General features: G+C 50.3%; 2 protein-coding genes across 4 annotated transcripts; one reads left to right on the top strand and one right to left on the bottom strand.

Annotated features, from left to right (window-relative positions):
- The first annotated feature begins 46 nt into the window (after positions 1-46).
- prr33 (proline rich 33) lies at positions 47-10,350 on the top strand. 2 transcript variants are annotated; one of them, XM_030365553.1, is made up of 3 exons: positions 47-278; positions 2,338-2,384; positions 5,409-10,350. In XM_030365553.1, the coding sequence occupies exon 3, from the start codon at positions 5,424-5,426 to the stop codon at positions 8,760-8,762; it is 3,339 nt and encodes a 1,112-aa protein (XP_030221413.1). In that variant the 5' UTR covers positions 47-278; positions 2,338-2,384; positions 5,409-5,423; the 3' UTR covers positions 8,763-10,350. The 2 variants fall into 2 exon arrangements, with proteins under 2 accessions (XP_030221413.1, XP_030221412.1); XM_030365552.1 differs by lacking the exon at positions 47-278 and adding an exon at positions 1,885-2,041.
- Positions 4,220-25,607, bottom strand: lsp1a (lymphocyte specific protein 1 a). 2 transcript variants are annotated; one of them, XM_030365554.1, is made up of 14 exons: positions 25,354-25,607; positions 21,693-21,788; positions 17,810-18,119; positions 17,586-17,725; positions 17,121-17,286; positions 16,507-16,623; positions 15,182-15,223; positions 14,755-14,798; positions 14,564-14,645; positions 13,303-13,437; positions 12,878-12,976; positions 11,282-11,374; positions 10,895-10,964; positions 4,220-4,958 (listed from the first exon to the last, which is right to left on the bottom strand). In XM_030365554.1, the coding sequence occupies exons 1-13, from the start codon at positions 25,410-25,412 to the stop codon at positions 10,902-10,904; spliced, it is 1,446 nt and encodes a 481-aa protein (XP_030221414.1). In that variant the 5' UTR covers positions 25,413-25,607; the 3' UTR covers positions 4,220-4,958; positions 10,895-10,901. The 2 variants fall into 2 exon arrangements, with proteins under 2 accessions (XP_030221414.1, XP_030221415.1); XM_030365555.1 differs by lacking the exon at positions 15,182-15,223.
- Positions 25,608-26,785: the final 1,178 nt, after the last annotated feature.

Genomic DNA, 26,785 nt, shown 5'->3' with positions numbered 1-26,785 from the left:
GACCGGGGTCCCTCAATAAGGAGATAGACAGCTGGCGGGGGGAGGGGAGGGGTCTTCAGGCTGACCTGTTGCTATTTCTGCTTCTGCATTAGGCTAGCAGAATTCAGCAGGCCGCCGAGAGACGTCACAAGGAGCCACCAGATGGAGTTTCAGGTGAAGGAGAAGAGGAACCGGATGAGGAACCGGACGAGGAACCGGCTCGGAGCGTACGGCCTCCAGGAACATTGTCCAACACCCTGGTACCACCTCCTGGTGCCGCCCGGAACCACCTGGACCAGGTGGGGGGTCCTGAGTCAGAGCCCTGAGCAGATGAATGTATGAACTGTGCTGCACTTGGTCTCAGCGGTGTGGCATGGATTCGATAACTTAAACATCGGGCTCCGCTGTCGAGTTATCTCGTTATCAAATGATCTATAGGTGATTAATTCATGGATAACGTCCAAATTGATCAAGCCTGAATAAGGGGTTGAGATTATATCTGAACTTCAACACATCATTATAATGACCATTTACTGATTTATTGATTTCAGATACATGTCAATAATGAAGCTGATAGGGGTTAGACAGTACAGAGACAGGTCACTAAGGAGCAGGTAGGGGTTAGACAGTACAGAGACAGGTCACTAAGGAGCAGGTAGGGGTTAGACAGTACAGAGACAGGTCGTGAAGGAGCAGATAGGGATTAGACAGGGCAACTCTCTGGGGGGGCTAGGTGGCCAGGCCGCGCCCCCCTCTCTTCACCCTCCTGTCCCAACAGAGAGCCACTCGGGGACCGGACCATCGAAGGGGTTGTTTAGCCATGATAACCGTTAGCCTCGCAGAGATAGCTCTTGGAGACATACTGAGGAGGACAGGGTTCCACCTCTCCAAATTCACACCATCAGGACCCTCTGGTCTTAGGCTCCCTGCTGTGAAGGACTCAGGTCACATGGGTCGATAGAACTGATGGAAACGCTGCAGAGCACCTCAGAACACGTGGGTCTCGACCTCAGAACCCCAGAACACAGTGGGTCACTACCTCAGAACACAGTGGGTCTCGACCTCAGAACCTTAGAACACAGTGGGTCACTACCTCAGAACACGTGGGTCTCTACTTCAGAACACGGTGGGTCTCTACTTCAGAACCTCAGACCATGGTGGGTCTCAACCTCAGAACCCGGTGGGTCTCTACCTTAGAGCACGGTGGGTCTCAACCTCAGACCACGGTGGGTCTCTACCTCAGAGCACGGTGGATCTCAACCTCAGAACCCGGTGGTTCTCTACCTCAGAACACGTGGGTCTCGACTTCAGCCCACGATGGATCTCTATCCCAGAACACGGTGTGTCTCTACCTCAGAACCTCAGCACACACCGGGTCTCTACCTCGGCGCCACAGCTCCAAACATGTCCCCCTACACCTGAGGCTTCATCCTTGCTGCTTCGTTTACCACCAAACTAACGACAGACTCGTTCAGGTGGTACAGATATGTTCATCTGTACCACAATCTTCTTCACAGTCAAATTATCAAAGTTGGCAACTTTAGTAGAACTATAAATGCAAACACAGGCTCAGAGAGGTCCCAGGGGGTAGAGACCAAGGTAGAGACCCAGGCGGTAGAGACCCAGGGGGCTAGAAACCCAGGGGGGTAGAGACCCAGGTAGAGACCAAGGTAGAGACACAGGGGGTAGAGACCCAGGTAGAGACCCCGGAAGAGACCAAGGCAGAGTCCCAGGGCGTAGAGACCCAGGATGAAGCTGCTGTATCTGATATCTAAAGCAGAAGTATACCCTAGACTTTGAGTCCTGGCCCAGGGACCGCCCGCTCCCCCTGCGGCATCCAGCAGAGGGCGCCAGGCAGACACTGTAGGGCACCGGGCGGTGGTGAAACCTAAGGCCGCGGCGGCCGCTGCGCACAGGGAGCCCAGCGCTCCGAGCTCAGGGTTTATTTTTAACGCGGCATGGAGACGCGTCCTGCCATTTGCAGGACGGGGCAGCAGGATGACCGTGAGGCTGTGAGACAGCGGGCTGGGACCCAGCAGCAGGACCCGCTCTCCTCTCTCAGGTAAGAACCGGGTCCTGGACCCCTGGGGGGCCAGCGTTCTCTCTGGGGGGGGGCTGGATGCCCCCCCCCCCCCCCCCCCTCCTCTCTTCACCCCCCCCCGTCCCGTCCCGTCCCACCATAGAGCCACTGGGGGACTCTGACTATCCGAGGGGGTGTGGAGCCATGCTAACCGTTAGCCTCACAGAGCTAGCCCAGGGAAACACACCGAACAGACCAGTGGAGGCTAGGGGCTGCAACATGTGACCATCATGAGCGGGGCAATGTGAGAACACCTTGTTTTGTCTCGTTCCTCCCAGGGACCCCGGAGCAGTGGGCTGAACTCCTCACAAGCCACTTTTACCTGGTGAGTCACTTCATGCTCTTATTCTAAACTACTTTTACCTGGTGAGTCACTTCATGCTCTAATTCTAAATGACCTTTACCTGGTGAGTCACTTAATGCTCTTATTCTAAACTACTTTTACCGGCTGAGTCACTTGATCGTGTTATGTGTGAGCATGTGATATGTGTGTGTGTGTGTGTGTGTGTGGGTGTATGTGTGATATGAGTGTGTGTGTGTGTGTGTCTGATATGAGTGTGTCTGTGTGTGTGTGTGTGTGTGTGTGTGTGTGTGTGTGTGTGTGTGTGTGTAGTATGTGTGTGGGGAGTATATGTGTTAAGAGTTTGTGTGTGTGTTCAGGATGTATGCGTGTGTTACTGTGTGTGTGTGTGTGTGTGTGTGCGCGTGCCTGCGCCTGCGCCTGTGTGTGGGGGGGACCATTGTAGCAGGTTATTTTGTGACACGTCTATTCTTACTCTCCTCTTCTGCTGGGGCAGATCCAGGGGCCAATCCTAGCCGGCCCTTAAAAGGCCAGCCCTCATCTCAAGAAGCAGGTTGCCAGTTCAATGCCCCAACAGACCAGAGGGATGGTTAATCATAGGGATGTTATCATATCGATTATTGAGGTTGTCGTTCTGATCAATACACATCAGGTGGTACAGAAGGTTTCAGAACGTGTCCTAATGGCCTCTGGTTGTTTGGTAAGATGGCAGAAACACTGATGACTTGGATTCGCTTTGCTATGATGTCATCAAGTAGGCGAGAGAGAGAGATCGAGAGAGCGATATAGAGAGAGAGAGAGAGAGAGAGAGAGAGAGAGAGAGAGAGAGAGAGAGAGAGAGAGAGAGAGAGAGAGAGAGAGAGAGAGAGAGAGAGAGAGAGAGAGAGAGAGAGAGACTCACACACAGCAGCAGTTTATGGAGATAGATGCAGAACAGCTGAGTGTAACGTGAACCGGACCATCAGGGCCATGTTGCAGCTCAGAAATCCTGTTTATATCCTCAGTAGGACCTCACTGAGGACTCTCTCCCGGTTTACCCACAGCTCCGTCGCCTCTCAACTCACCAGATCCACAACTTTAGCCCAAATCCCTTATTGTAGAAGTACAGCCAATCACAAGCCAGTTCTGAAATAAAGAGACAGGCGACTGGCTGACCCTTTTAGCCCCGCCTCCCAGACTATAATTAGTTCAGGAACCTTCTTTGCATCAGCTGTTGACTCACTTTCAGACCAGTTTTAGACCAGCGTCTACTGCAGCGCTAGAGGAGGGTTCCTAAGAGTGTGACTAACCCAGGTCAGACTAACCCAGGGTCATCATTGAGACTAACCCAGGTTCATCAGTCAGACTAACCCAGAGTCATCAGTGAGACTAACCCAGGTTCACCAGTGAGACTAACCCAGGTTCACCAGTGAGACTAACCCAGGTTCACTAGTGAGACTAACCCAGGTTCACCAGTGAGACTAACCCAGGTTCACCAGTGAGACCAACCCAGGATCACTAGTGACACTAACCCAGGTTCACTAGTGAGACTAACCCAGGTGAGACTAAACCAGGTTCACCAGGGAGACAACCCAGGTTCACTAGTGAGACTTACCCAGGTGACACTAACCCAGGTGAGACTAACCAAGGTTCACCCAATGAGACTAACCCAAGTTCGCTAGGGACACTAACCCAGGTGAGACTAATCCAGGTTCACCAGTGAGACCAACCCAGGTTCATCAGTGAGACTAACCCAGGCTCACTAGTGAGACTAACCCAGGTGAGACAAACCCAGGTTCACCAGTGAGACAAACCCAGGTTCACTAGTGAGACTAACCCAGGTGAGACTAACCCAGGGTCTTCAGTGAGACTAACCCAGGTTCAGGAAGAACAATGTTTATTTAAGAGAAAGGTTAAGATCACGTACATCAGTCTTATTAAGAGGTATTCAAGGTAACAACAGGTCAACAGTAAACCAGTAGAAACAGGTCAATGGTAAACCAGTAGCAACTGGTCAACAGTTAACTAGTAACAACAGGTTAACAGTAAACCAGTAGCAACAGTTCAACAGTTAACTTGTGACAACAGGTTAACAGTAAACCAGTAGCAAAAGTTCAACAGTAAACCAGTAGAAACAGGTCAACAGTCAACCAGTAGCAACTGGTCAACAGTCAACCAGTACCAACTGGTCAACAGTTAACTAGTAACAACAGGTTAACAGTAATCCAGTTACAACAGGTTAACAGTAAACCAGTAACAACACGTTTTAAACGTTTGCTGGTGTGAGGAGGAAAGTGTAGGGAACATTTGGGTCATTCAAATGTCAGGTAATTGAAATAACAATTTAGGTAAGAAATATTGTTGATATGAATATGTTGGGATATAGTCATTACATATATTCCAATCCCAACACGTCCAAACACATGATACATTATACACTGATTATTGAACAGAGATATGAAACAGAGCAGATATAAATACAGTCAACAGAAGGTTAGTCATGTTCATCTGGATCAGAACCACAAAGGAACAAGGATTGAAGATAGTCATTCTTTTGATTGGTTGTTTCGCCCCGTTGCATGACGACAGGCCAAAGACGACAGTCATGATTGGAAGCATCTGAAACACAAGGAGACAAAACATCAAAGTCGATCCTGCTTTGTCGTGATGTATTTATCGTCACTTTATTTAATGGATCTGTAACGTGCATGATGGAACAGGGTTGAGTGAAGTGGGAGGGGCATAAAGGAACAGGGTTAAGTGAAGTGGAAGGGCCATGAAGGGACAGGGTTGAGTGAAGTGGGAGGGGCATGAAGGAACAAGGTTGAGGGGGGATGTGGGGTGGGGAAGCCTTGACTGGCATTAAAGCTGCGATAAATCATACACAGACAGCAGTCCATCTCATTCCTAACCCTGCTGTGATTGTCTGGCTCTTATCGTAGCCCTGCTGTGATTGGCTAGCTCTAATCGTAGCCCTGTTGTGATTGGATACCTCTTATTGTAGCCATTCTGTGGTTGGCTGTCGCTCTAGAGGTCTTCCTGACACAATCTCCCTTCGGTCTTCTCCAGGGGATCGAGGCCAACATGGCGGCCAGCTACACGAGCTACCCCGCGGGGCTGAGCTTCCTGTCCCAGCGCTACCCACCCCCGCTGCCCCCCAAGCCCGGGAAGGACAATGCCCGTCTGCAGAAGCTCCTAAAGAGGAACGCCAAGAAGAAGGTGTCGCCGCAGGCAGCCCAGGCCGCCGCCGTGTTCCGCTCAAGCCTGTCGCCGGTCAACGAGGCCAGCCCCGATCTGGAGCACAGCGACCACTCCACCCCCCCCAGGACCCCCGAGACCCCCCTAAGGGGCACGGCGCGGTTCCCCCCCCGCTTCAGCGTGCGGCCTCGTTACCAGCATGTGGCGTCCCCCTACCCCCAGAGGGTGGGCTGGGGCCAGCCTCCCCCAATCTTCTTCCCCGACTCGCCGACCACGCCACCAGTCCTGTTCCCGCAACACGGCACGCCGGTCGCCACAGGTCCGCCCCCGCTGACGGCCCCACCCCAGATGATGACCCCGCCCCCGTTGATGGCCCCGCCCCTTCTGATGGCCCCGCCCCCGCTGATGGCCCCGCCCCCGCAGATGGCCCTGCCCCCGCTGAAGGCACCGCCCATGCTGATGGCCTCGCCCCCAGTGCAGCTGAGCAGGGCAGTAGAATCAGGAACGCCCTTGAAGATGGAGTTCACAATTCCGGCACTTCAAGTAACTCTGCTGCCCGGCCAGGGTCGGCCTGGATGGATGCCTGGTGCGAACAGGTCTCCCAGTCCGGTGCCGGTTCGATACTCTGGTCCCGGCCCAGTATCAGTCCCCTACTCAGGAAGCCAGGTGGTGTTGAAACCCCTCACAGTGTTGACCTCATTTGCTAAATCAAAAAGTCCTCGGCCGCACTTCAGAGCCACTGAAAACTCGAGATCTCCCAAACCGATGTTTGAAGTTCCTCAGATCCGGTTGTACACCGCAAACACGTCCTTCTACGAGTCGTCCAGGACCCCTCCAGTCTACGACACGACGGAGCTCACCGCCATTGGCACCACGGCACCGCGGAGCAAAACGCCGACCCCGGAGTCACGACGTGGGCCGACTCCGTCAGCAGAGGTGAGGAGGGGTTTGACTCCGACCAGAGAAATCCGGCAAGCTGTGACTCTTGTGAGTCAGAGCGGGTCCCTGGTCTCAGACTCTAGGAGTAAGACCCCAACCCGTGAGCCCACCAGAGCCTCCACACCAAAGACGGAAGTCACCAAGATCCCTCAAACTCCTAAAGCCGAAACCAAATCCCTCCCCCCGACCCCTGAGGTCAAACGAGCTAAAACACCAACATACGAGTTTACGACTTCCAGAACTCACTCTGGGCGGCCGAAGACACCCTCGTACCGCGTGGCTCGGGCTAAAACACCAGTCTTTGAAATATCAAGAACCAATCCACTTCTATTTTGTGTGTCACCGATCCCAGCGGAGTCAGAGAGGAAGACTCCCACAGCTGTCCCGATGATGGGTTTATCCACTGCAGAAAATGTCAAGACAAAGGATGCTTTAACTTCAAATGGGGACATCCATTCAAACATCACGCCAGTAGCGCCATCCATAGATGTTTCAAAACCAAAGTCTGAGCCTTCTGTTGCTGTGAAAGCACAACAGGAGATCCCTGCTGCGCCACCAAGTTATCCAAAGCCTCAAACTCTGCCTTCGGCCCCGTCAGAACCACAGATAACAGTCTCTAGTTCCCCAAGGCCTAAAACACCTTCATATGAAGCCCCAAAACCAGCGGCCCCCAAAACCCCTTCTCACCCGCAGCCCAAACCTCCCAGCACCCAGGTGCAGCCCAGCACCCAGGCCCCCCCCCGCATCCAGGCCCCCCCCATCACCCAGGGGGCTCAAAGCACCCAGGGGGCCCCCGGCACCCAGGGGGCTCCCAGCACCCAGAGGGCCCCAAGCACCCAGGGGGCTCCCCTCACAAAGACAGCACCTGGGTTCCCCAGACCAGGCCCACCGAGGACTTCATACGGAGCTCAGAGACCCAAGACGCCCACCCATGGGGGGTCCAGGTCTGGGTACCGGGGCTTGACACCAGCCGAGTACGTTGCTCACGGTGGGATCCAGTGCTACTCTCCCGCATTCGGTTTATCTGGTGCCACAAAGTCCACTCAAGAAGAGCCTCAGACCACAACCGTAACGTCATTGAAAACTGAACCAGCAACCCTAGAACTTTCTGTAACACCAAAGGTTGTGGCGGTTGAGGTGTCTGGAGGTGGAGAACCGTCTGGAAAGAAGGCAGAGGAGGTAGTGTTCTCCAGACCGCCAGCTCTCCGGATTCCAACTATTGTTGTTTCCCAAGCGTCAGACTACCCAGAACCAGCTTCATCCCACCAGGCCTCATCTGCAATCGTCACGACAGCGTCTGCAAAAACTGTGTTACAGGACACCGCAACGACGACAGCACACAAAGCAGAAGTCAAAACTCCCGTGAAGAAGATAAGTCCTGAGGTCACCAAACCAGAGAATCAAGCCAAGCATTCTTTAGTGACCTCAGAAAGTAAAACCGAAGACATAGTTCTTCAGAAACAAACAAAAGAAGCTCCAGCTGTTTCACTGGAGACCAAAGCTAAGTCCTCAGCTAAGAAAGCGTTGGAAGGGGTTTTCGGGGTCCCCAGGACCCAGGAACCAAAGCCAGGCATCCCTTCAACACAAGAAGGCTCAGCGACTGGCTTCCCTGCTGAGGCTTCTGCTGACTCAACACCTAGCAAAGGAAAAGAGGACAAAGGTCCCTCCTCTCCTGCAGCCAAACCAGACAGCCAGGAAGCATCTGACTCAGCCCAGGCGGCGCAGGTTCTGTTCAAAGCCCTTGGGAAACCGAAGGGATTGAAATCCAAACTGAGCGGATGGTCCCGCCTCAAGAAGCACATGGTGGTGGAGCAGGAGGAGCCCAAGTTCCCCGAGGGGGCAGAAGGGAAGAAGGAGGAGGCAGTAGGGCAGGTTGTGGCTGAAGCAATACCTTCTGATGGGAAACCTTCCGAGGGGAACCCTGCCAGCGACAGCGACAAATTGAGCAAAGACGCTCCAAAGGGAGCCATGATGTGGAACGCTGTCCTCTTCCAAATGTTCTCCACCAAGGAAAACATCATGCACCAGATAGAGCTCAACAAAAGCGAGGAGGAGAAGAACGAGGGTGAAACAAAGGAGGAGTCCAAGGAGATTCCGGCCTTCGCCCATCGGCTCCCCATCCTGCTATTCAGCCCCAAGTTTGATGCCAAGAAACTGAGGGAAGCGGCGTCGAGACCTCTCACGAAGATCTCCACCGTGTTCGAGATGGGCCTGATCGGCCGCAAGAACAAGGAGGAGGAACCCAAAGACTTTAACAGAACGGCCAGAGGCTTCCTCGTTTCTTAGAAACATGCCGACAACGTGAATAGTGTGCCAAAATACAAACTTTTTGGAGAAGAGATATCTGTTTCTAAATGTCTTGTGTACAGGTGACCTAGAATTCTTAGTAATAAAAATATATGTACAGGGCGTTTTTAGTATCTGTGGTATCCGTAAAGTAGACAGTTGCAAACTTTATACTTGAAATGCATCGTACTGTATCTGGGTTCAGCTGTTCTGATTCTTGTCCAAGGATAAAAGTCTCTTGGGATGTCTTGTAATCGATCATTATTGTACAGCTTCTCTAATGTCCATTGCGGATTATATGATCAGATGTTGAAACTTACGATGTTAAGACCTGAGACCTTTTACAAATGAACGCATAAATAGACCTATTGTTCACACTAGAACTGTGTGCAAATTCTTATTTCAGAAAAACGGCCTTGCCGACTTCAATAATGCCGCACTAAATATTGCAGTGTCCACATTGAAAATAGTGTAGTGTTGAGCACAACATTTTCAATGTGGATACTGCAATACATAGTGGTTGACGTTGTAGAGTTGGCTCCTCGTCTTCTCATGTTCGTTGCATAGTCTTCTGACTTATGTATACCAGGGTTAAAAGCCAATGTTTAACATCTATTGGTTATCTTTAATCATCTATGATATTGTGGAAAATAATGGTGCTAATTATTGATATCACAGTAAGCTTTCTTTATTTATCTTAGGTTTTTTTGACCTGAATGCTTTTGGCTTTTATTATGACTAGATTTAGCTAGCAGTTAGAAAGGATGGAAAGGTTTGCAGTTAAAAAGGATTTGCTTTTGGTTAGGCGTTGCTATTGCTCATGCATCGCTAAAGCTTAGGGCTACACTTATATTATGGCCTTGTTTATGGTGGGCTAATAATTAGACTTTTTCGAATTGTATGATTTTGGTATTGTTAAGGCTTTGCATATGGTTACACTTAGCTAATTCTAATGGTCAATCTTTGCTAGTGGCTAAGCCTCCTTAGTGGTCCTTAATGCTAATTAATTATTTAAGCTGCAAGTAAGGCTTTGCTATGGTAAGAGTTACCTAATGCTGTCTTTGCTAAAGACTAGTTATTGCTACTGGTAAAGCTTATCAAACAATGGAACAAATGATCAAATGAGACGGATTAAGAAATCCAAATTAAAACAATAAATCAAAGATATTGCAAACAGTTAAAAAGCAGTAGTGAAAAAATAATAATTTGATAGAATACTGATCTGCTATGCATATTTAAATGCCATAATGTCCAGTCCATTTAGCCCTCGGTAATTTCAATACTTTATCATTGATTTCAATGTGAATGGTTTTGAAAGGGTTGAGTTTGAGGGGTCAGAGGTTAGACAGTTTTGAAGCGAGATCGTATCTAGTAAGTGGCTTAAAAGGTGAGAGGAGTCGGTTGGTGATTTTTGATGAGGTATTCGAAGAGAAGTTGGATCAATAACCCTTGAAGTAGAACAAACACTTAGAAACCAGACCCTAAGCTCCTCCTCCAGATGAGGACTGCATGTCTTTTATATTCGCTCCTTGTGACGGATGAGAAGTGTTTGCATTAAAGGTGCTTCAATAGGACACGGCTAACCTCATTGTGTGGACAGATGTTTGAGGTGTGTGAACTGCAGATGTTTTAGGTGGACAGCAGATGTTTGAGTTGGATCGCCGATGTTTGAGGTGTGGACCGCAGATGTTTGTGGATAGCTGATGTTTGAGGTGTGGACCGCAGATGTTTGAAGTGTGGACCGCAGATGTTTGAAGTGTGGACAGCAGATGTTTGTGGGCCGCAGATGTTTGAGGTGGAGAGCAGATGTTTGCGGTGCGGATAAGAAATGTTTGAGGTGTGGAGAGCAGATGTTTGAGGTGTGGACCAAAGATGACAGGAATTGAACGAGGGAAATCCCTTTTCTTTTTTACTTGATTTTTCAGTTTTAATGTTTCAAGAAAGAAATGAGTAGTGCATGAAATATAATGATAAGTAATATTATTAGTATTATAATAACATTTATACTAATAATAGTACAGTTTATATGATAGAATTGTTTTTATTGCGTAACGTGTGTTACATATGTAATTGGAGTTTAATTGGAGTTCAATGTAGTATTTATTGGTAATTAGTAGTTTGAGGGAACTTACCGCCCACTCAGAGTTTCTGGTATTTTCCATGGCCAGTCACCACAAACTTGAACTTTTTTCCAGAAGTGTCCTACAGAAATGAAAATCATGATTATTTGATTATTACTGACCATGTCAAATTATTGAATATTTAGCAAGTGTGTGTTCGTGTGTGTGTGTGTGCGTTGGTTTGTGTGTGTGTATGCGTGTGTGTGCGTCTGTGTATGCGTCTATGTATGCGTGTGTGTATGCGTGTGTGGATGTGTGTGTGCATCTGTGTGCGTATGCATGTGTGTATGCGTGTGTATGTGTGTGGTTGTGTGTCTGTGTATGTGGGTGTGTGTGCGTGTGTCTGTGTATGTGTGTGTGTGTATGTGTGCGTGTATGTGTGCGTGTGTGTGTGCTCACCCCAGCTGTTGCTCCAGATGTTCCCGTCCTCTCCGTGTCTCTGATGCCCTCCCACATGTTCTTCTTCTGCATCACGTCTCCCGGCCTCACTTCCTGTCGACACAACCCTCAGCATTACCTTACCACCTGTCCACACAACCCTCAGCATAACCTCACTTCCTGAACCCACAACCCTCAGCATTACCTCACTTCCTGTCCACACAACACTACAATTTATAATTATTTACTAACACTTTTATCCACTGTGACTTAAGGACTGAACTGAATTCAGATAAACGTTAACAGATAAAACCAACAAATAATAGAAGATACATACAACATAAACATAAAACCGACCAACTGATGTTAAGTTGGCTATTAAAAGCTGCAAGCAAGACAAGTGATGTTAAATAGTGTTTAAACACTCTCCAGGGTTCCTTAATTTTGATCATATTAAAGGGGACCTATTATGCTTTTTTCGATTTTTATGACCTATAAACGTTGTTATAATGATTGATAGTCACGTTTAACCATACTAAAGTGTCAAATAATGACGTACATGCATTTCGATGTATTCCCTGCTGACAGTCTGGGGTGGCTGTGCAGAGCGCTAAACACTCGGGACAACGTTTGCGATTCACTTGTTCACATTTCCGGGAAATCATCTACGTAGAGGCACTCCTGCCGCGCCCCCATATGCCTGGTCAAACTGCCCGCACGCGCGCTTCAAGGAAGGTAACCAATCACAACGGAGTTGGGTTGGCAGGAGGGGGGCGAGGGGGCGGAAAAGTACGAAACCGAGCGTTGACAGAGAATGATGAAAGCGCCCAGATGAGAGGAAGAGTTTCCCGAAAATCGACATCGTTTTGTGTGCATGGTTAAGCATGACTATCAATCATTATAACAACGTTTATAGGTCATAAAAGTCGAAAAAGCATAATAGGTCCCCTTTAAGAATAAAGTGTTCCTTCAAACAAACAAAAAACCCCAAAATATGCAATACAAAAGCATTTCTTGAGGCTAGTTCTGGAAACCAAACATATTGTGGTGGTGTTGGTGGGCTCAGAAGAGCTCTCCTGCTGTGTTCACCGTCACAGCAGGGCTGGACTGAGGGTGAAACGCTGCACTGCCCTGCCTGGCCACTAGGGGCCAGTGCAGGGCCACTAGGGGCCAGTGCAGGGCCACTAGTGGTCAATGCAGGGCCACTAGGGGCCAGTGCAGGGCCACTTGGGGCAAGTGCAGGGTCACTAGTGGTCAGTGTAGGGCCACTAGGGGTCAGTGCAGGGCCACTAGGGTGTCAGGGGTCAATGCAGGGCCACTAGGGGTCAGTGAAAGGTCACTAGGGGTCTCTAGGGGTTAGTTTAGGGTCTCCCATAACCTCCGCCATCCCCAACACTCAGTCTTTATACCATATATATATATATATATATATATGGTATAATGACAATATACATAAGAATATAGATATCATTCTGCAACTCTCCAGGAATGACAGACGGACAGACTGCGGCGACAGAAAGCCAGGTGGATAGGAAGACAGACTAGCAGGCAGGTATACAGACAGACAGACAGACAGACAGACAGAAGGATAGAGGGGTGTGTTTGATTTGGACGTACTGCTGGTCTAGAGGGCGGGGCCTTTCCACTTGAGTCTGGACTCCCCTTCACCCATTGGGTGATTAGGTTGGCCACGCCCACCTTTAGACCCTCCGTGTCCTGAGAAAGAGAGAGAAAGAGATGCAATCTTAATACAGGAAATTAATTCATTATTGTAGCATGTAGCTTGTATCATATAGCATGTAGCCTAGCTGGGTGTGGCCTATACCATGTTGGATGTGGTGTGTAGCATGTAGCCTGGCTGGGTGTTGCCTGTAGCGTGTAGCCTGTAGCCTAGCTGGGTGTCAACTGTAGCATGTTGGGTGTAGCCTGGCTGTGTGTAGCCTGTAGCATGTTGGGTGTAGCATGTAGCCCATAGCATGTAGCCTGGTTGGGTGTAGCCTGTAACATGCTTGGTGTAGCCCGTAGCATGTAGCATAGCTTGCCTTGCAGCCGGCCGGCCTGGAGGGGCTGGGGGTCTCCCCGGCCTGGAACACACTCCTCCTGGAGGCTAGGGGCCCGGTGGGGCTGGGGAGGTCCCCAGAGCCCCGCCGCACGGCACGCACCTCCTGCTGGGAGGTCTGGAACACACACACAATGTACTGTCACCGTGCACCGCACACACATACACACGCCCACACACACACAGTGTACTCAAACTGTGCACCACAGACACACATACACACACAGTGGACTATCACAAACACACACACACACACAATATACTGTCACCGTGCACCACACACACACACACACACACACACACACACATACGTTGTGGACTGTCACCAGGCAGCACATACACACACAGTGTACTGTCAACGTGCACTACACACACACAAACACAGTTAACTGACACCGTGCACCACACACACACAAACACAGTTAACTGACACCGTGCACCACACACACACACACACAGTGGACTGACACCGTGCACCACCCACACACACACACACACACACACACACACACACACAGTGGACTGACACCGTGCACCACACACACACACACACACACACACACACACACACACACACACACACACACACACACACACACACACACAATGTACTGTCACCGTGCATTACAGAAACACACACACACACACACACACACACACACACACACAAACACACACACACACACACACACACACACACACACACACACACACACACACACACACACACACACACACACACACACACACACACACACACACACACCGTGTAGACTGCTTTCACCATGCACCACACACACACACTCACACTCACACTACTAACTAAACCCCAGTTACAGGTTAATTCTACCTCTCAAAGGCATCCCTCATTCTGACGTTTTACTTTTGATCAGAAACATCTTGTTTTGTCATGTTTAAATTACTGTTCTGCACATCAAATAAAGACTATAAATAAAGTGGATGCCGTAACTCTCTCTGCACGTCTCAGCGCTTTACGAGCTCTGAGTCGGGAACGCAGATGAGCTCAGCTCACCCAACCGCCCGTAAATCCACTTTAATGACAGAGAACCGATCCCTGAGTCAGAGCCGAGGGCCCGACGCCACGAGTGGCCCCCAGATCACACGGACCTAGAGTCACAATTAAAGATCCAGAATCAAAACGGCAGATCCAAAATCAAGTCTTAAGATCTGAAATCAGGTTTACATGTCTGAAATCTTGTCTCTAGATGCGAAATGACGCTCACCTCGATAGCATTAGCATACTGCTCCAGTCTGTCGTCCAGCCGGGACAGCAGCACCGGCGGCTGGGTCTTCTTAAAGCTGTTACTATGGTTACAGAAAACCAGGACAGAGCACGAGAGAGAGAGACATATCGTGAATACATGAGAAGCCTGTGTATCGGTAGGCAGTGCATGATGGGATCTGTAGTGTTTACCTCTTCTTCAGGGATCGGCTCAGGGACTCAGTCCTCTCGGAGATCTGGAGGAGAGGGGAGAAGGGAGAAGGTCATAGGTCACCTCAGGTCTCTATCCGGTCGTCAAAAACCAACAGGAAGCAAATGAACCATGGACCGCCGAGCATGCTGGGAGAGTCTGCCTTTATCACGCTGGTCATGTGTGTTAGTTGAGAAATGCCTCGCAGAACAATGTCTGCACCATGGTAACAGGTGGCATGGCAACACGTTAAACACAAGCATTTACACTGGGTCTAAAACACACACACCAGCCTGCAGAAGCACATGCATGTACACACATTAAAACACACACACTTATACATGCACACAATTAAACACACACACACACACACACACACACACACACACACACACACACACCCCCCGCACACACACACACAATCCTCACCATGTGTGAACTGTCTGCATCGCAACCTTCACCACTGTCTGTCTGAAATCACACTCATCGTTAACACACAGTAACACACACTGTAAAACACACTGTAACACACTCATGGTAAACACACAGTAACACACACTGTAAAACACACTGTAACACACTCATGGTAAACACACAGTAACACAGACACACACACACAAACACACACACACACACAGTAACACAGACACACACACACACGCACACACACTGTAAAACACACTCATGGTAATACACACACTGTAACACACACAGTAGCAGACACACTGTAACACACACTCATTGTCAACACACAGTACCAGACACACTGTAACACACATGCAGTGTAACAGACACACAGCTAGAGTAGCAGACAAACCACAGTTACGTGTGTTCAAACACACAGGTGAACACACAGGTGAACCCACAGGTGAATACACAGGTGAACACACAGGTGAACACACAGGTGAACACTCAGGTGAACTCACAGGTGAACACAAAGAACTCAAGCTCATGCGACTCACGCGTTGTAACTAAACACAGGCTGTGGAAACAATGAGGTCGAAGTTATGCGTCCATACATCAATATTTAGAACAAAGGACACGTCTACTAGTACTAGTACTAGTGTCGGTGTAGTGCCTAGCCCTGGGGTTGAGGCGATGCCCTTGTGTAAGGGGTATTTTGAGGCGGTTTATGTGTGTATGTGTGTTGTGTCATGTTGTCAGTCCACTGTGTGTGTGTGTGTGTGTGTGTTTGTGTGTGCGTGTGTGTGGTGCACGGTGACAGCACACTGTGTGTGTGTGTGTGTGTGTGTGTGTGTGTGTGTGTGTGTGTGTGTGTGTGTGTGTGTGTGTGTGGTGCACGTTGTCAGTCAACTGTGTGTTTGTGTGTGTGACGCACGGTGTCAGTCCACTGTGTGAGCGTGTTTGTGTGCGTATGATTCACGGTGATGGTACACTATGTTTGTGTGTGTGTGTGTGTGTGTGTGTGTGTGTGTGTGTGTGTGTCGCACGGTGTCAGACCGCTATGTGTGTGTGTGTGTGTGTGTGTGTGTGTGTGTGTGTGTGTGTGTGTGTGTGTGTGTGTGTGTGTGTGTGTGTGTGAGTGTGTGTGTGTGTGTGTGTTTATGTGCTTATGTGTTCAGCAAGAAACACAAAAAAACTCAAAATAAAGTGGATTTGTGTTCATCCTTTAATAAACCATGGAGGCTGACCACCATCCACCCATCTCCAACGCGAACCTCTGAGCGGGGGCAGGTGGAGGGGTGGAGGAGTGGAGGGGAGGAGGGTAGGTTGGGGGTAGTCAGGGGTCTCACCTTGGATGTGGCTCTGGGGCAGACCGGACTGACCCCCTCCTCCTGACTGGAGCTCTGGCCCCTGTCTGCAGCCGGCGTCCTGCGCTCCGGCTGTCCCTTCAGGCTCCTGCGCTGCTCCTGAACGCACACAACAAGAGCCCACGTCATCCTCTGACCGTTCTGAAGGTTCGAAAGGTTCTGAAGGTTTTGAAGGTTCTGGAGGTTCTGAAGGTTCTAAAGATTCTGGAGGTTCTAAAGGTTCTGAAGGTTCTGGAGGTTCTGGAGGTTCTGAAGGTTCTAAAGATTCTGGAGGTTCTAAAGGTTCTGAAGGTTCTGGAGGTTCTGAAGGTTCTAAAGATTCTGGAGGTTCTAAAGGTTCTGAAGGTTCTGGAGGTTCTGAAGGTTGTAAAGGTTCTGGAGGTTCTGAAGGTTCTAAAGATTCTGGAGGTTCTAAAGGTTCTGAAGGTTCTGGAGGTTCTGAAGGTTCTGAAGGTTGTAAAGGTTCTGGAGGTTCTGAAGGTTCTCGTCTCCGTCCAATTGAGTTCAACCTGTCAGCATCTTGGCATAGATGACCCCTGACCCCGACCTGCTCCTTCGGATCGCAATTTCGATACAGGAGGACAGGAGTAGCTCACCTCCTCTCCAGCCAGGCGGAGCTCCTCCCCTTCCTCTCTGCGCAGCTCCTCCTCCCGGACTCTCCTCCTCTCCTCCCTCCTCCTCTTCAACACCTCCAGCTCCTGCTCCGCCTCCTGCTGTCTCTGCTTCAGCTGCTCCTGCTCCTGGTTGTCCTTCTCCTGGTGACTAGGTCAGAACCCAAGAGGTTAGGGTCCGGTTAGGGTCAGGTTAGGGTCAAGTTAAGATCAGTTAAGGAGCAGGTTAGGGTCCAGTTAGGGCCCGGTTAGGGTACGGTTAGGGTACGGTTAGGGTTAGGTTAGGGTCCGGTTAGGGTCCGGTAAGGGTCAGGTTAGGGTCTGGTTAGGGTCCGGTTAGGGTCAGGTTAGGGTCCGGTTAGGGTCAGGTTAAGGTCAGGTTAGGGTCCTTGACCTGGTCGTGAGGGTAAGGTTAGGGCGACCGGTTGAATGGAATGAAAACATTCATACCTGATTGGCCTTATTGTTTTCATGTTCATGCATGATGTCACTTCCTGTGGGGACGTGTTTCCGTTGGTCTTGCTGTGAAACACTTCCTGCTGGAGGAAGGCCTTGGATTGGATCAGTTTTGTTTCCTTCTTGTGTTCAATCTGGAAGCAACAGAAGAACACACTGAGTACCGCACAGAACAGAGCGCTCTTCATGATGCAAGTGGGGGAGCCTGGGGGACCTACCTCTCTGTTGGGGGCGGGACAGACCACCTGCCTCACGCCCCTGGTCCCCCCCTTCTCCCTCTCCACCCGCTCCCTGCCAGCCGCACGTCCTGGCTCTGTCCTCCCATCGGTGGCCTCCTCCTTCTCCTCCTCCTGCCTCTCCTGCCTCCTGAGGCGGGGCTGTGAGGAGTCCCAGGCCGTCTCCTCCTCTCCGGAGTCCAGGCCGGCCTGCCTCCTCCTCGCTCTCTCCCTCTGCTGGGCACCTCCGTCGCTGAAACCCTCATCCTCCTCCAGGGAGGAGGTCCGGCCGGGCTTCGGCTCCTCCTCGTTCCTGGAGGACAAGGGGGGGGGGGGGGGGGGGTTGTTAGTGGTTAAGAGACCCCCAGTCCAAAGGTTCCTGGTTTGATCCTCACCCTCTGCTCCTGAATGACGTGTTGGTGTCACATGTTTAGCATGTCTGAGTGATATAGTCCAAACCAGTTGAAGCAGGCTCTGCTGAAACCCTTCTCTATTCCCCAAGGACAAAGTCTCATAAAATGAGCGTAAAATGGTGCATAATAAACATGTTCAGCATTCCTTCCAGGGTAAAACATTTCCTCCAGGTTGGTGTTGAGCTATTAAAACAGAGAGAGAGTATCGACACATGTGGAGCGACTGCATGAGTCAGAGGGTTCATTATTGATCCATTTGGACCGAACACAAAGCACAAAGCATCATTAGGTTCAGCTCGTGTTGGACACCAGTTCAGGCTTCAAACAGAACAACACTGAGGTGTTCACACCAGGAGAACAGCCAGCCACGTTTTTACCAGGTCAAAATAGATAGACCAGTACCTCCAGATGGTGGTTACCTGTAGTGTAGACTAACTAGTTGTTTATTTCAGGACCTCCTGGTTACCAGTAATGTAGGCAAACTAGATGCTTACAGCAAGGCCTCCAGATGTTGGAAATCAATCTGCAGCTGTCAGACCACAGCTGGGAAGCGAGGGAACTCTCTGTGGTCCAAACAAACCATGCCGCTGAATGTCTACTTAGACAAATGTCATCAGTGTGAATCACCAAACACATGAGAGCAATAGCGATGAACCGCGTTCTCTCTATAGCCTTAACTCTAACTCTAGTACTGGAATGAACGGCCGGTCTGCTTATTGTTCCTGGTCGGATCCCCCCCCCCCCCCCCCCAGCTCTCTGGACTGGGTCAATATTGACCTATCAGTGGTCCTCAAAAAGGACATGGTAGAGTACATCAATCCCTGCTCTCGCTCTCCTGGTAACACAGCTGTGTGGCCTCTGATTCACGCTAGCTACGACATCGCCAGCGCTAACCCTAGCGCTGGGTAAACACTGAGAGAGTCCAAGGTTTAGGACATCGGCCACAACACACGGCTGACAGGGCCGACCCCAATGCTATGCTGGACAGAGTCCAGTTTCTGTTTCTGAAACCAGGACATGCTGAGCCCCAGTCAGTTTCTTTGGCTGAAAGAGGTGTCTGTACTGACGCTATACTGTAGCTGATGGTTAAGGGTTGTCTGTACTGTCTGTACTGTAGCTGATGGATAGAGGGTTGTCTGAACTGTCTGTACTGTAGCTGATGGTTAAGGGTTGTCTGTACTGAGGAATGCCCGGACTGCACTGTGATGTTCTTATGGATGTTAACGACTGAGCACACGAGAGGTTGAGGGCTGGAAGGAATTTCTCCTGCCACCCCGCCCCCATGACAACAACACATCCATCACTAATCCTAGAATCATAAATCGTAAATCATAATACATCCATCTCTGATAATCCTCTTACCTCTAATCTCCAACACACCTACCGCTAACAAAGTCCCACAGAGGACATATTCATCCTGTTACTGTCTGATACATGTAACTGCTCTGCTATTGCTACTGCCTGGTACTGTACTGCTACAGGCTATAGCTACAACCCCCCCGGAGAGAGGAGGAGAGAGGAGAGCTACACCCCCCAGGAGAGAGGAGAGCTACACCTCCCAGGAGAGGAGGAGGAGAGCTAAACCACACAGGAGAGAGGAGGAGGAGAGAGGACATGGAGGAATCTAAAGGGCTGTAGACTGGAGATTAGAGGCATGGAGAACAAAGCTCTGTTCTCCTCCCCCTCCTCTCCTCTCCCCTCCCCCCTCTCTCTCCTCTCCCCTCCCTCTCCCCCCCTCTCTCCCTCTCCTATCCCCCCTCCCTCCCTCTCTCCCCTCTCTCCTCTCCCTCTTATCCCCTCTCCCAGAGAAGTAGGGGCTTGTCTCAAACCAATCAAAGTACAATAAGTTATTTTGCCTTTGATGACTGTAGCGTCATCCCCTGCTGTCTTGGAGCTCATATTTAATGTCCTTCACTTTCTCACACCCAGACGTCTGGGATGGATCCAGCCTGCTCTAATCTTAACCTTATCTCAGTGCATCTAATCTTAACCTTATCTCAGTGGATCTAATCAGGGGGGAGCGTCGTGGTGGATCAGAGCTCTCAGCTCTCTGATTACAGAGCCGCTCGGGTTCCCGTCCCGCTGGGGGTGAAGACCACACGACACCACGAGGGGATGAATCCTGACGTGGCTGTTGTGGTGGAGAACAGAGACACCATAATAACAACCCTGGTAGTGTGGAGGAGACATTCCTGCTAGATGTTGTCATGGCCCATCTGTCTCCACCTCCCACACAGGGGGGGGGGGGGGGGGGGAGGGCAAAGTAAATGGGCTCCCAGAGGAAACGTTTGCCGCTCTTAAGAAGGCGTCCATTAACTCACGGAGATGGTCGGGCCGAGACGTTTACGATGGTGTTGGGGGGAGAGAGAGCGAGAGAGAGAGAGAGAGAGAGAGAGAGAGAGAGAGAGAGAGAGAGAGAGAGAGAGAGAGAGAGAGAGAGAGAGAGAGAGAGAGAGAGAGAGACAGAGAGAGAGAGAGAGAGAGAGAGAGAGAGAGAGAGAGAGAGAGAGAGAGAGAGAGAGAGAGAGAGAGAGAGAGAGAGAGAGAGAGAGGCCCAGCAGATATTTGGATCATCAGACATGGATACTAGAATATGAACCTCTAATCCCAGACTCATTCATCTCATGCTTCTTCCTCCTCACTCTACTTTCTCTGTGGTGATGACGAAAACCAGTTTGTTCTGCCCCAGCAGCTGCTGTGAAAGGAAACCTTTCCATATACGGTCCTTCCTGCCACATTTACATACAAACTGTCTCCGCTTCAAACCAACGGAACTTGGCAGGTAAAACCCCGCCGGAGGAGATCCCGTTTGAGAGCTGCCTCAAGCGGGGTGCTGGTGGAACAGCGGAGGTGAACAACTGCTCAAGGGTTCAGGGCACGCAGACGAGTTCTGGTGATGAACGGGTTTCTAATGATCCTCAGAGCAGCAGCACTCTCCTTTCAGAGCCCTAGAAAAGAGAGCGCATCCAGAAACACCCGAATGTTGTCAGTATCAGACGGAATGTATCGGAATGGGATTCACCTCTATCTGTTCTGACCCGCCCCTGGAGGGGGTCACCTCTACCTGTTCTGACCCGCCCCTGGGGGGGTCACCTCTACCTGTTCTGACCCGCCCCTGGGGGGGTCACCTCTACCTGTTCTGACCCGCCCCTGGGGGGGTCACATCTACCTGTTCTGACCCTGGAGGCGGTCACCTCTACCTGCTCTGACCCTCCCCTGGCGTTGGGCCAAAGTTGCATGAAGCACAGGCCCAAGTTCCTCACTGAATTGTGTGTACTTGCACCCTTTTAAAGTTCATGTTTACACGTCCAATCAGAATGCACACACATTATTCATGTTCATAAAAGAAAACATTCTCCGGAAAGGTTTTGCGTGGTGAAGGGGGTCCTCAGCCGATCAGGTTTGTTAGAGTGGATGCACCAGTTGAAACAGTTTGAGAACCACTGGGGTCATAGCTATAGGTCATCACTCACTGGGGGTCCTCTGGGCGGCGGTGGGATTCCCGTCGCCGGCGGCGCTGCTCCCGCTCCACCTCCTCTGCATCCTCCAGGCTGCGCTGCGCCGTCACCCTGGCAACCAGACACGGGTACCACGTTAGAGCCACGCCCCCAGAAGAGGGTTGTCCTGGCTGCTACTTGGAGCTGCTCAGTAAAACCGCAGTCTGCTACTGGTTCTACTGGGAGCTGCCCAGTGGAACCACAGTCTGCTACTGGTTGTACTGGGAGCTGCCCTGTAGAACCACAGACTTCTACTGGTTCTTCTGCTGTATCTACTGGGAGCTGCTGAGTACAACCACAGCCTGCTACTGGTTCTACTGGGAGTGTCGGCGTGTTCGATGGGCAGACTAACTGCCGATAGATTCCATCTGTTTGCTGCTGGGTCAGGTTACCACACACACACACACACACACAAACACACACACACACACACACACACACACACACACGCATATACACACACACACACACACACACACACACACACACACACACACACACACACACACACACACACACACACACACACACACACACACACACACACACACTTAATGACTTCCAGGCGGTGTGTCCATCTGCTTTCCTGACTCTCTCTGACCCCAACATCAGGAACCGCCTCAGGTTCAGTTTATGACCTCATCGGTCGCCGTAACAACGAGCTAAAGAGGCTGAGGCGGTCCCAAGCCCGCTAACGGTCATCCCCTCGCCGCCCCCCCCCCCCCCCCCCCCAACAACTCCATCCTTCCTGCTCCGCCACCGCGAGGGCCAGCGGTCATGTCCTGTCGCCACAGCAACCAGCGAAAGGAAGAGAGAGGTCAGGGGTCGTCCTGCAGCTGTTCATGTTCAGATAATACATAATAATTATATGAATCGTGATCATAAACAAAGGGAGCCGTTTACTAAAGGAGAGATGCGTGTCTGGGAAGCTAGCAGGATGCTAAGAAGCTAACATAGCATGTTATGTGGCCTAGCCGCCGGGCGCTCAGACAGCAGTGATGATAATGTGGAGCAGGTTGGTCTGGTGAAGGTCTGACGAGGCAGATGGAGACCAGACGACTGGACGAGCGGCCTGGCCTCGCTCAGCTCTAATTATTCATCAAACAGGATTAGATGATGTGGCGCCGCCTGATGCAGACCGATTGACCTCCTTTCAGGAGAGCGTCTGACGGGTTTGTTCCCAGCAGGATTACGTCTCGGTGTGCCTTGCTCCTGGGTCTGCTGCCCTGGAGAGAAGATATCTCCACCCAGACGGCCCAGTTCACAGCACTGGGGACAGAGACGGGCTCACCAGGACTTTATGTATCAGGTCTATGTTTTACTAGGTCTAGTTTTACAGGTTTATGTTTTACCAGGTCAGGTTTTAAAGGTCTATGTTGTACCAGGTCTATGTTTAACCAGGTCAATGGGGGGATTGGGTCCGTCTATAATCCAGGGGCCTGAGGGCCACTTGTCTGTACCATGTGTGCGTTTTGTGTTGCTGAACACAAATAGTAAATATTAAGAGAGACACGCCTGGACTAGTCTGACCAGGCTGGGGTTAAGTTTGTTCCCTCGCTGCCTCTACATGCTCAGACTGTTGTCATTGTCCACTGATCCCCTCACAGAGAGAGAGAGGGAGATGGGGAGAGGGAGAGAGAGAGAGAGAGAGAGAGAGAGAGAGAGAGAGAGAGAGAGAGAGAGAGAGAGAGAGAGAGGGGGAGGCTACCAGCGCCTGCTCTCAGAGCTCCTGTATGCGACGTGTCTGTCATCACTCGCTGAGTGTTCTCCTGACGGGATAATAACGGCTTTCCGTCGGGGCCGGGACGGGGCCTGTCGCTACCTGCAGGACATCGGAGACGCAAGCGTTGGCAGGGTGATGTCACAGGGGTCCGCAAACAAGCAGCGAACAAACACACCCACACACACACCTCCTTGTCTTGTCATGCTGTAGCGTAAACAGAGTACTTCACCGCCGGGTAGTCGATGTGTGTGTGTGTGTGTGTGTGTATGTGTGTGTGTGTGGGTATGTGTGTGTTTGTGGGTGTGTTAACCAGAGGGGAACATTCTCACAGTCTCTCCCTAAATGCCTGCCTGGTGACATCAACACCCCCCCCTCTGCGTGTTTCTCCTGACCCGACCAGGTTCTGATAAAGGGGTCTGGGCAGCATCGCACTGCGTGGTACCAGATATGAAGTGCTGTCCAACCCATACCCCACCAGTCCTCACATGTTACTAATCCCTAACTAGCACATTACTAACCCCTTTCTAAGATGTAATTTAGGTTTAAATTCAATAATAATTTCCTTACTGAAGCTCATTCTAGCCAAACCAAGTTCCTAACTAACCCTAGCCCCTAACCCTAATCCCTATCGAACTCTAACCCTTAGCTAATCACAACCATCCCTAATCCTAGCTAACCCTATGGCGGTTAGCTATCACTCGTGGTGAAGTCACAACCCTAGTGACGTCACAGCAATAGTGGTGATGTCACGGCACTAGTGATGTCACAGCACTAGTGACGTCCCAGCCCCAGTGATATCACAGTCCAGTGGTGATGTCACGCCACTTGTGATATCACAGCCCTAGTGATGTCACAGTCCAGTGGTGATGTCACGCCACTAGTGATATCACAGCCCTAGTGATGTCACAGTCCAGTGGTGATGTCACGGCACTAGTGATATCACAGCCCTAATGATTTCACAGTCCAGTGGTGATGTCACGTCACAGAGCTGTTGATGAACAGTTATGTCAAAGCTCTGAGGACTGATGACTCAGAGCTCTGACATCATTTCCTCTTATCTGAGTCATCAGTCCTCAGATAAGAGGCCTTCCCTCATCACACCACCCAGAGGTCCAAGCTGTAGGGCAGGATGTCCGTCGGCCCGAGAGAACCCAGAGAACAACCTGTGATCTCTCACCTCCGACCCAGAGGTCCGGCCTCCTCCTGTCTGACTCAGTCCTGAGGCCTCCCCCTCTCTCCTTTCTCCCCCACTCTCTTCCTCCCCCGAGCGCCAACACTAATACAGCTTCAATAGAGTGTTAATGAAGCTTGAGGTTAGCCTCAAGCAACTTGAAACAGAGACGGTTTTCAAAAGACAATCCCTGACTGAGAACTCACACACACACACACACACACACACACACACACACACACACACACACACACACACACACACACACACACACACACACACACACGCACACACACACACACACACACACACACAGTGTTTAAAAAACAACATCCATCCTTAACACACACACACACACACACACACACACACACACACACACACACACACACACACACACACACACACACTCACACACACACACACACACACACACACCTTTTAAAGACTACATCAAAACTAAAACAAACAAAGAAAGATTTAAAGAAAGAAGGTTCAGAAGGGAGTTTATGGGTAATAAAGGTAGTTAAGAAGGCTGTTTAGTGAAAGTAAATCTAGTTAAGACGGATGTTAGTGTTGGTCAAGGTAGTTTAGAGAGTAGTTAGAAGGAAGTAAAGGTATTTTAGAGGGTCGTTGGAATGAAGTAAAGGTAGTTTAGAAGCTAGATAGAGGAAGTAAAGGTGATTTAGAAGCTAGTTTAGTGGCGGTACCGGGAGTTCAGAAGGTGGTAGTTTAGGTTCTACCTGAGCAGCTTCTGCAGGCCCTGCTTGCTGGAGTCCCTCCGTAGTAGAGCGGTTGACATGTCGTCTGAGGAGATCGATCTGTTATCTGCTGGTTGAGCTATAGACCCCCGAAACGTCCAGTCTGCTCAGAGCCTCGACGTACTCTCACACACGCTCTCACAAACTCTCTCTCACTCTCTCTCTCTCACACACTCCCCTTCTCTCACACACTCCCCCTCTCTCTCACACACTCTCCTCCCTCTGCCACTCACTCCCCCATCACACACTCCCCTCCCTCCCTCTCTCACTAAACCCTCACTCACACACACCTCCCCCTCCGTCTCTCACACTCCCCCAGACCCCCACACACCCCCCATTGCTCTCTCTCTCTCTCTCTCTCTCTCTCTCTCTCTCTCTCTCTCTCTCTCTCTCTCTCTCTCTCTCTCTCTCTCTCTCTCTCTCTCTCTCTCTCTCTCTCTCTCTCTCTCTCTCTCTCTCTCTCTCTCTCTCTCTCTCTCTCTCTCTCCCCCCCCCCTCTATTGGCACCGTGTCCGCCCCTCCCTCGGATCCCCCTACATGTGGTTTTCATTCAGGGTTTGTAGCTTTTCCCTCCTTTTCTCGCACACACACACACACACACACACACACACACACACACACACACACACACACACACACACACACTCACACACACACACACACACACACACACACACACACACACACACACCAGTGCCCCCAATGCAGCCCCACAAAATGTCTGCTAAAGGAGATTAAAACGAAAACAAAGAGAGAGAGAGAGAGAGAGAGAGAGAGAGAGAGAGAGAGAGAGAGAGAGAGAGAGAGAGAGAGAGAGAGAGAGAGCAAGAGAGAGAGAGCAAGAAAGAGCAAGGGAGAGCGAGAGAGAGTGAGATTACGAGAGAGCGAGAGAGAGCGAGAGCGAGTCTTGTCTTTAAGTGAAGTTAACTTTAAGGTTGTAGATAATACCAAACTATAGTAGAGTTATCGGTCATAAAGATGAATACAGATGATTATTTTACGTTAGATTACTATATATATTACCATAGAGGAACATAGATTATCATACATCAATACCAAAGCACAGTCAGTGAGAGGTGTGAAATACAGTGAGACAGTGAGAAATAATGTTTAAGTCTTTCACACTCAAAATAGAGTTTGAATAAAGACAACATGAGTAGAACGCGCTGCGTTGGATCATGGTATGTTTGAATTTAAGATAAGAATGAAACAAAGGCTGGGTCCTGGTTTAGTGAAAAACATGATTCAACTTCAAAGCACTACACTTTAGTCCCAGTACTGGGTCTAGGGGAGTCCCAGTACTGGGTCTAGGGTAGTACAAGTACTGGGTCTAGGGTAGTACCAGTAACGTATATTACTCACCACTTTCTGACAACACACACAAACACACACACACACACACACACACACACAC

This window comes from Gadus morhua, chromosome 9, assembly GCF_902167405.1.
Source record: "Gadus morhua chromosome 9, gadMor3.0, whole genome shotgun sequence".
NCBI lineage: Eukaryota > Metazoa > Chordata > Actinopteri > Gadiformes > Gadidae > Gadus > Gadus morhua.
The sequence above is the reverse complement of the archived record's forward strand: the minus strand, read 5'-3'. Positions and strand labels throughout refer to the sequence as shown.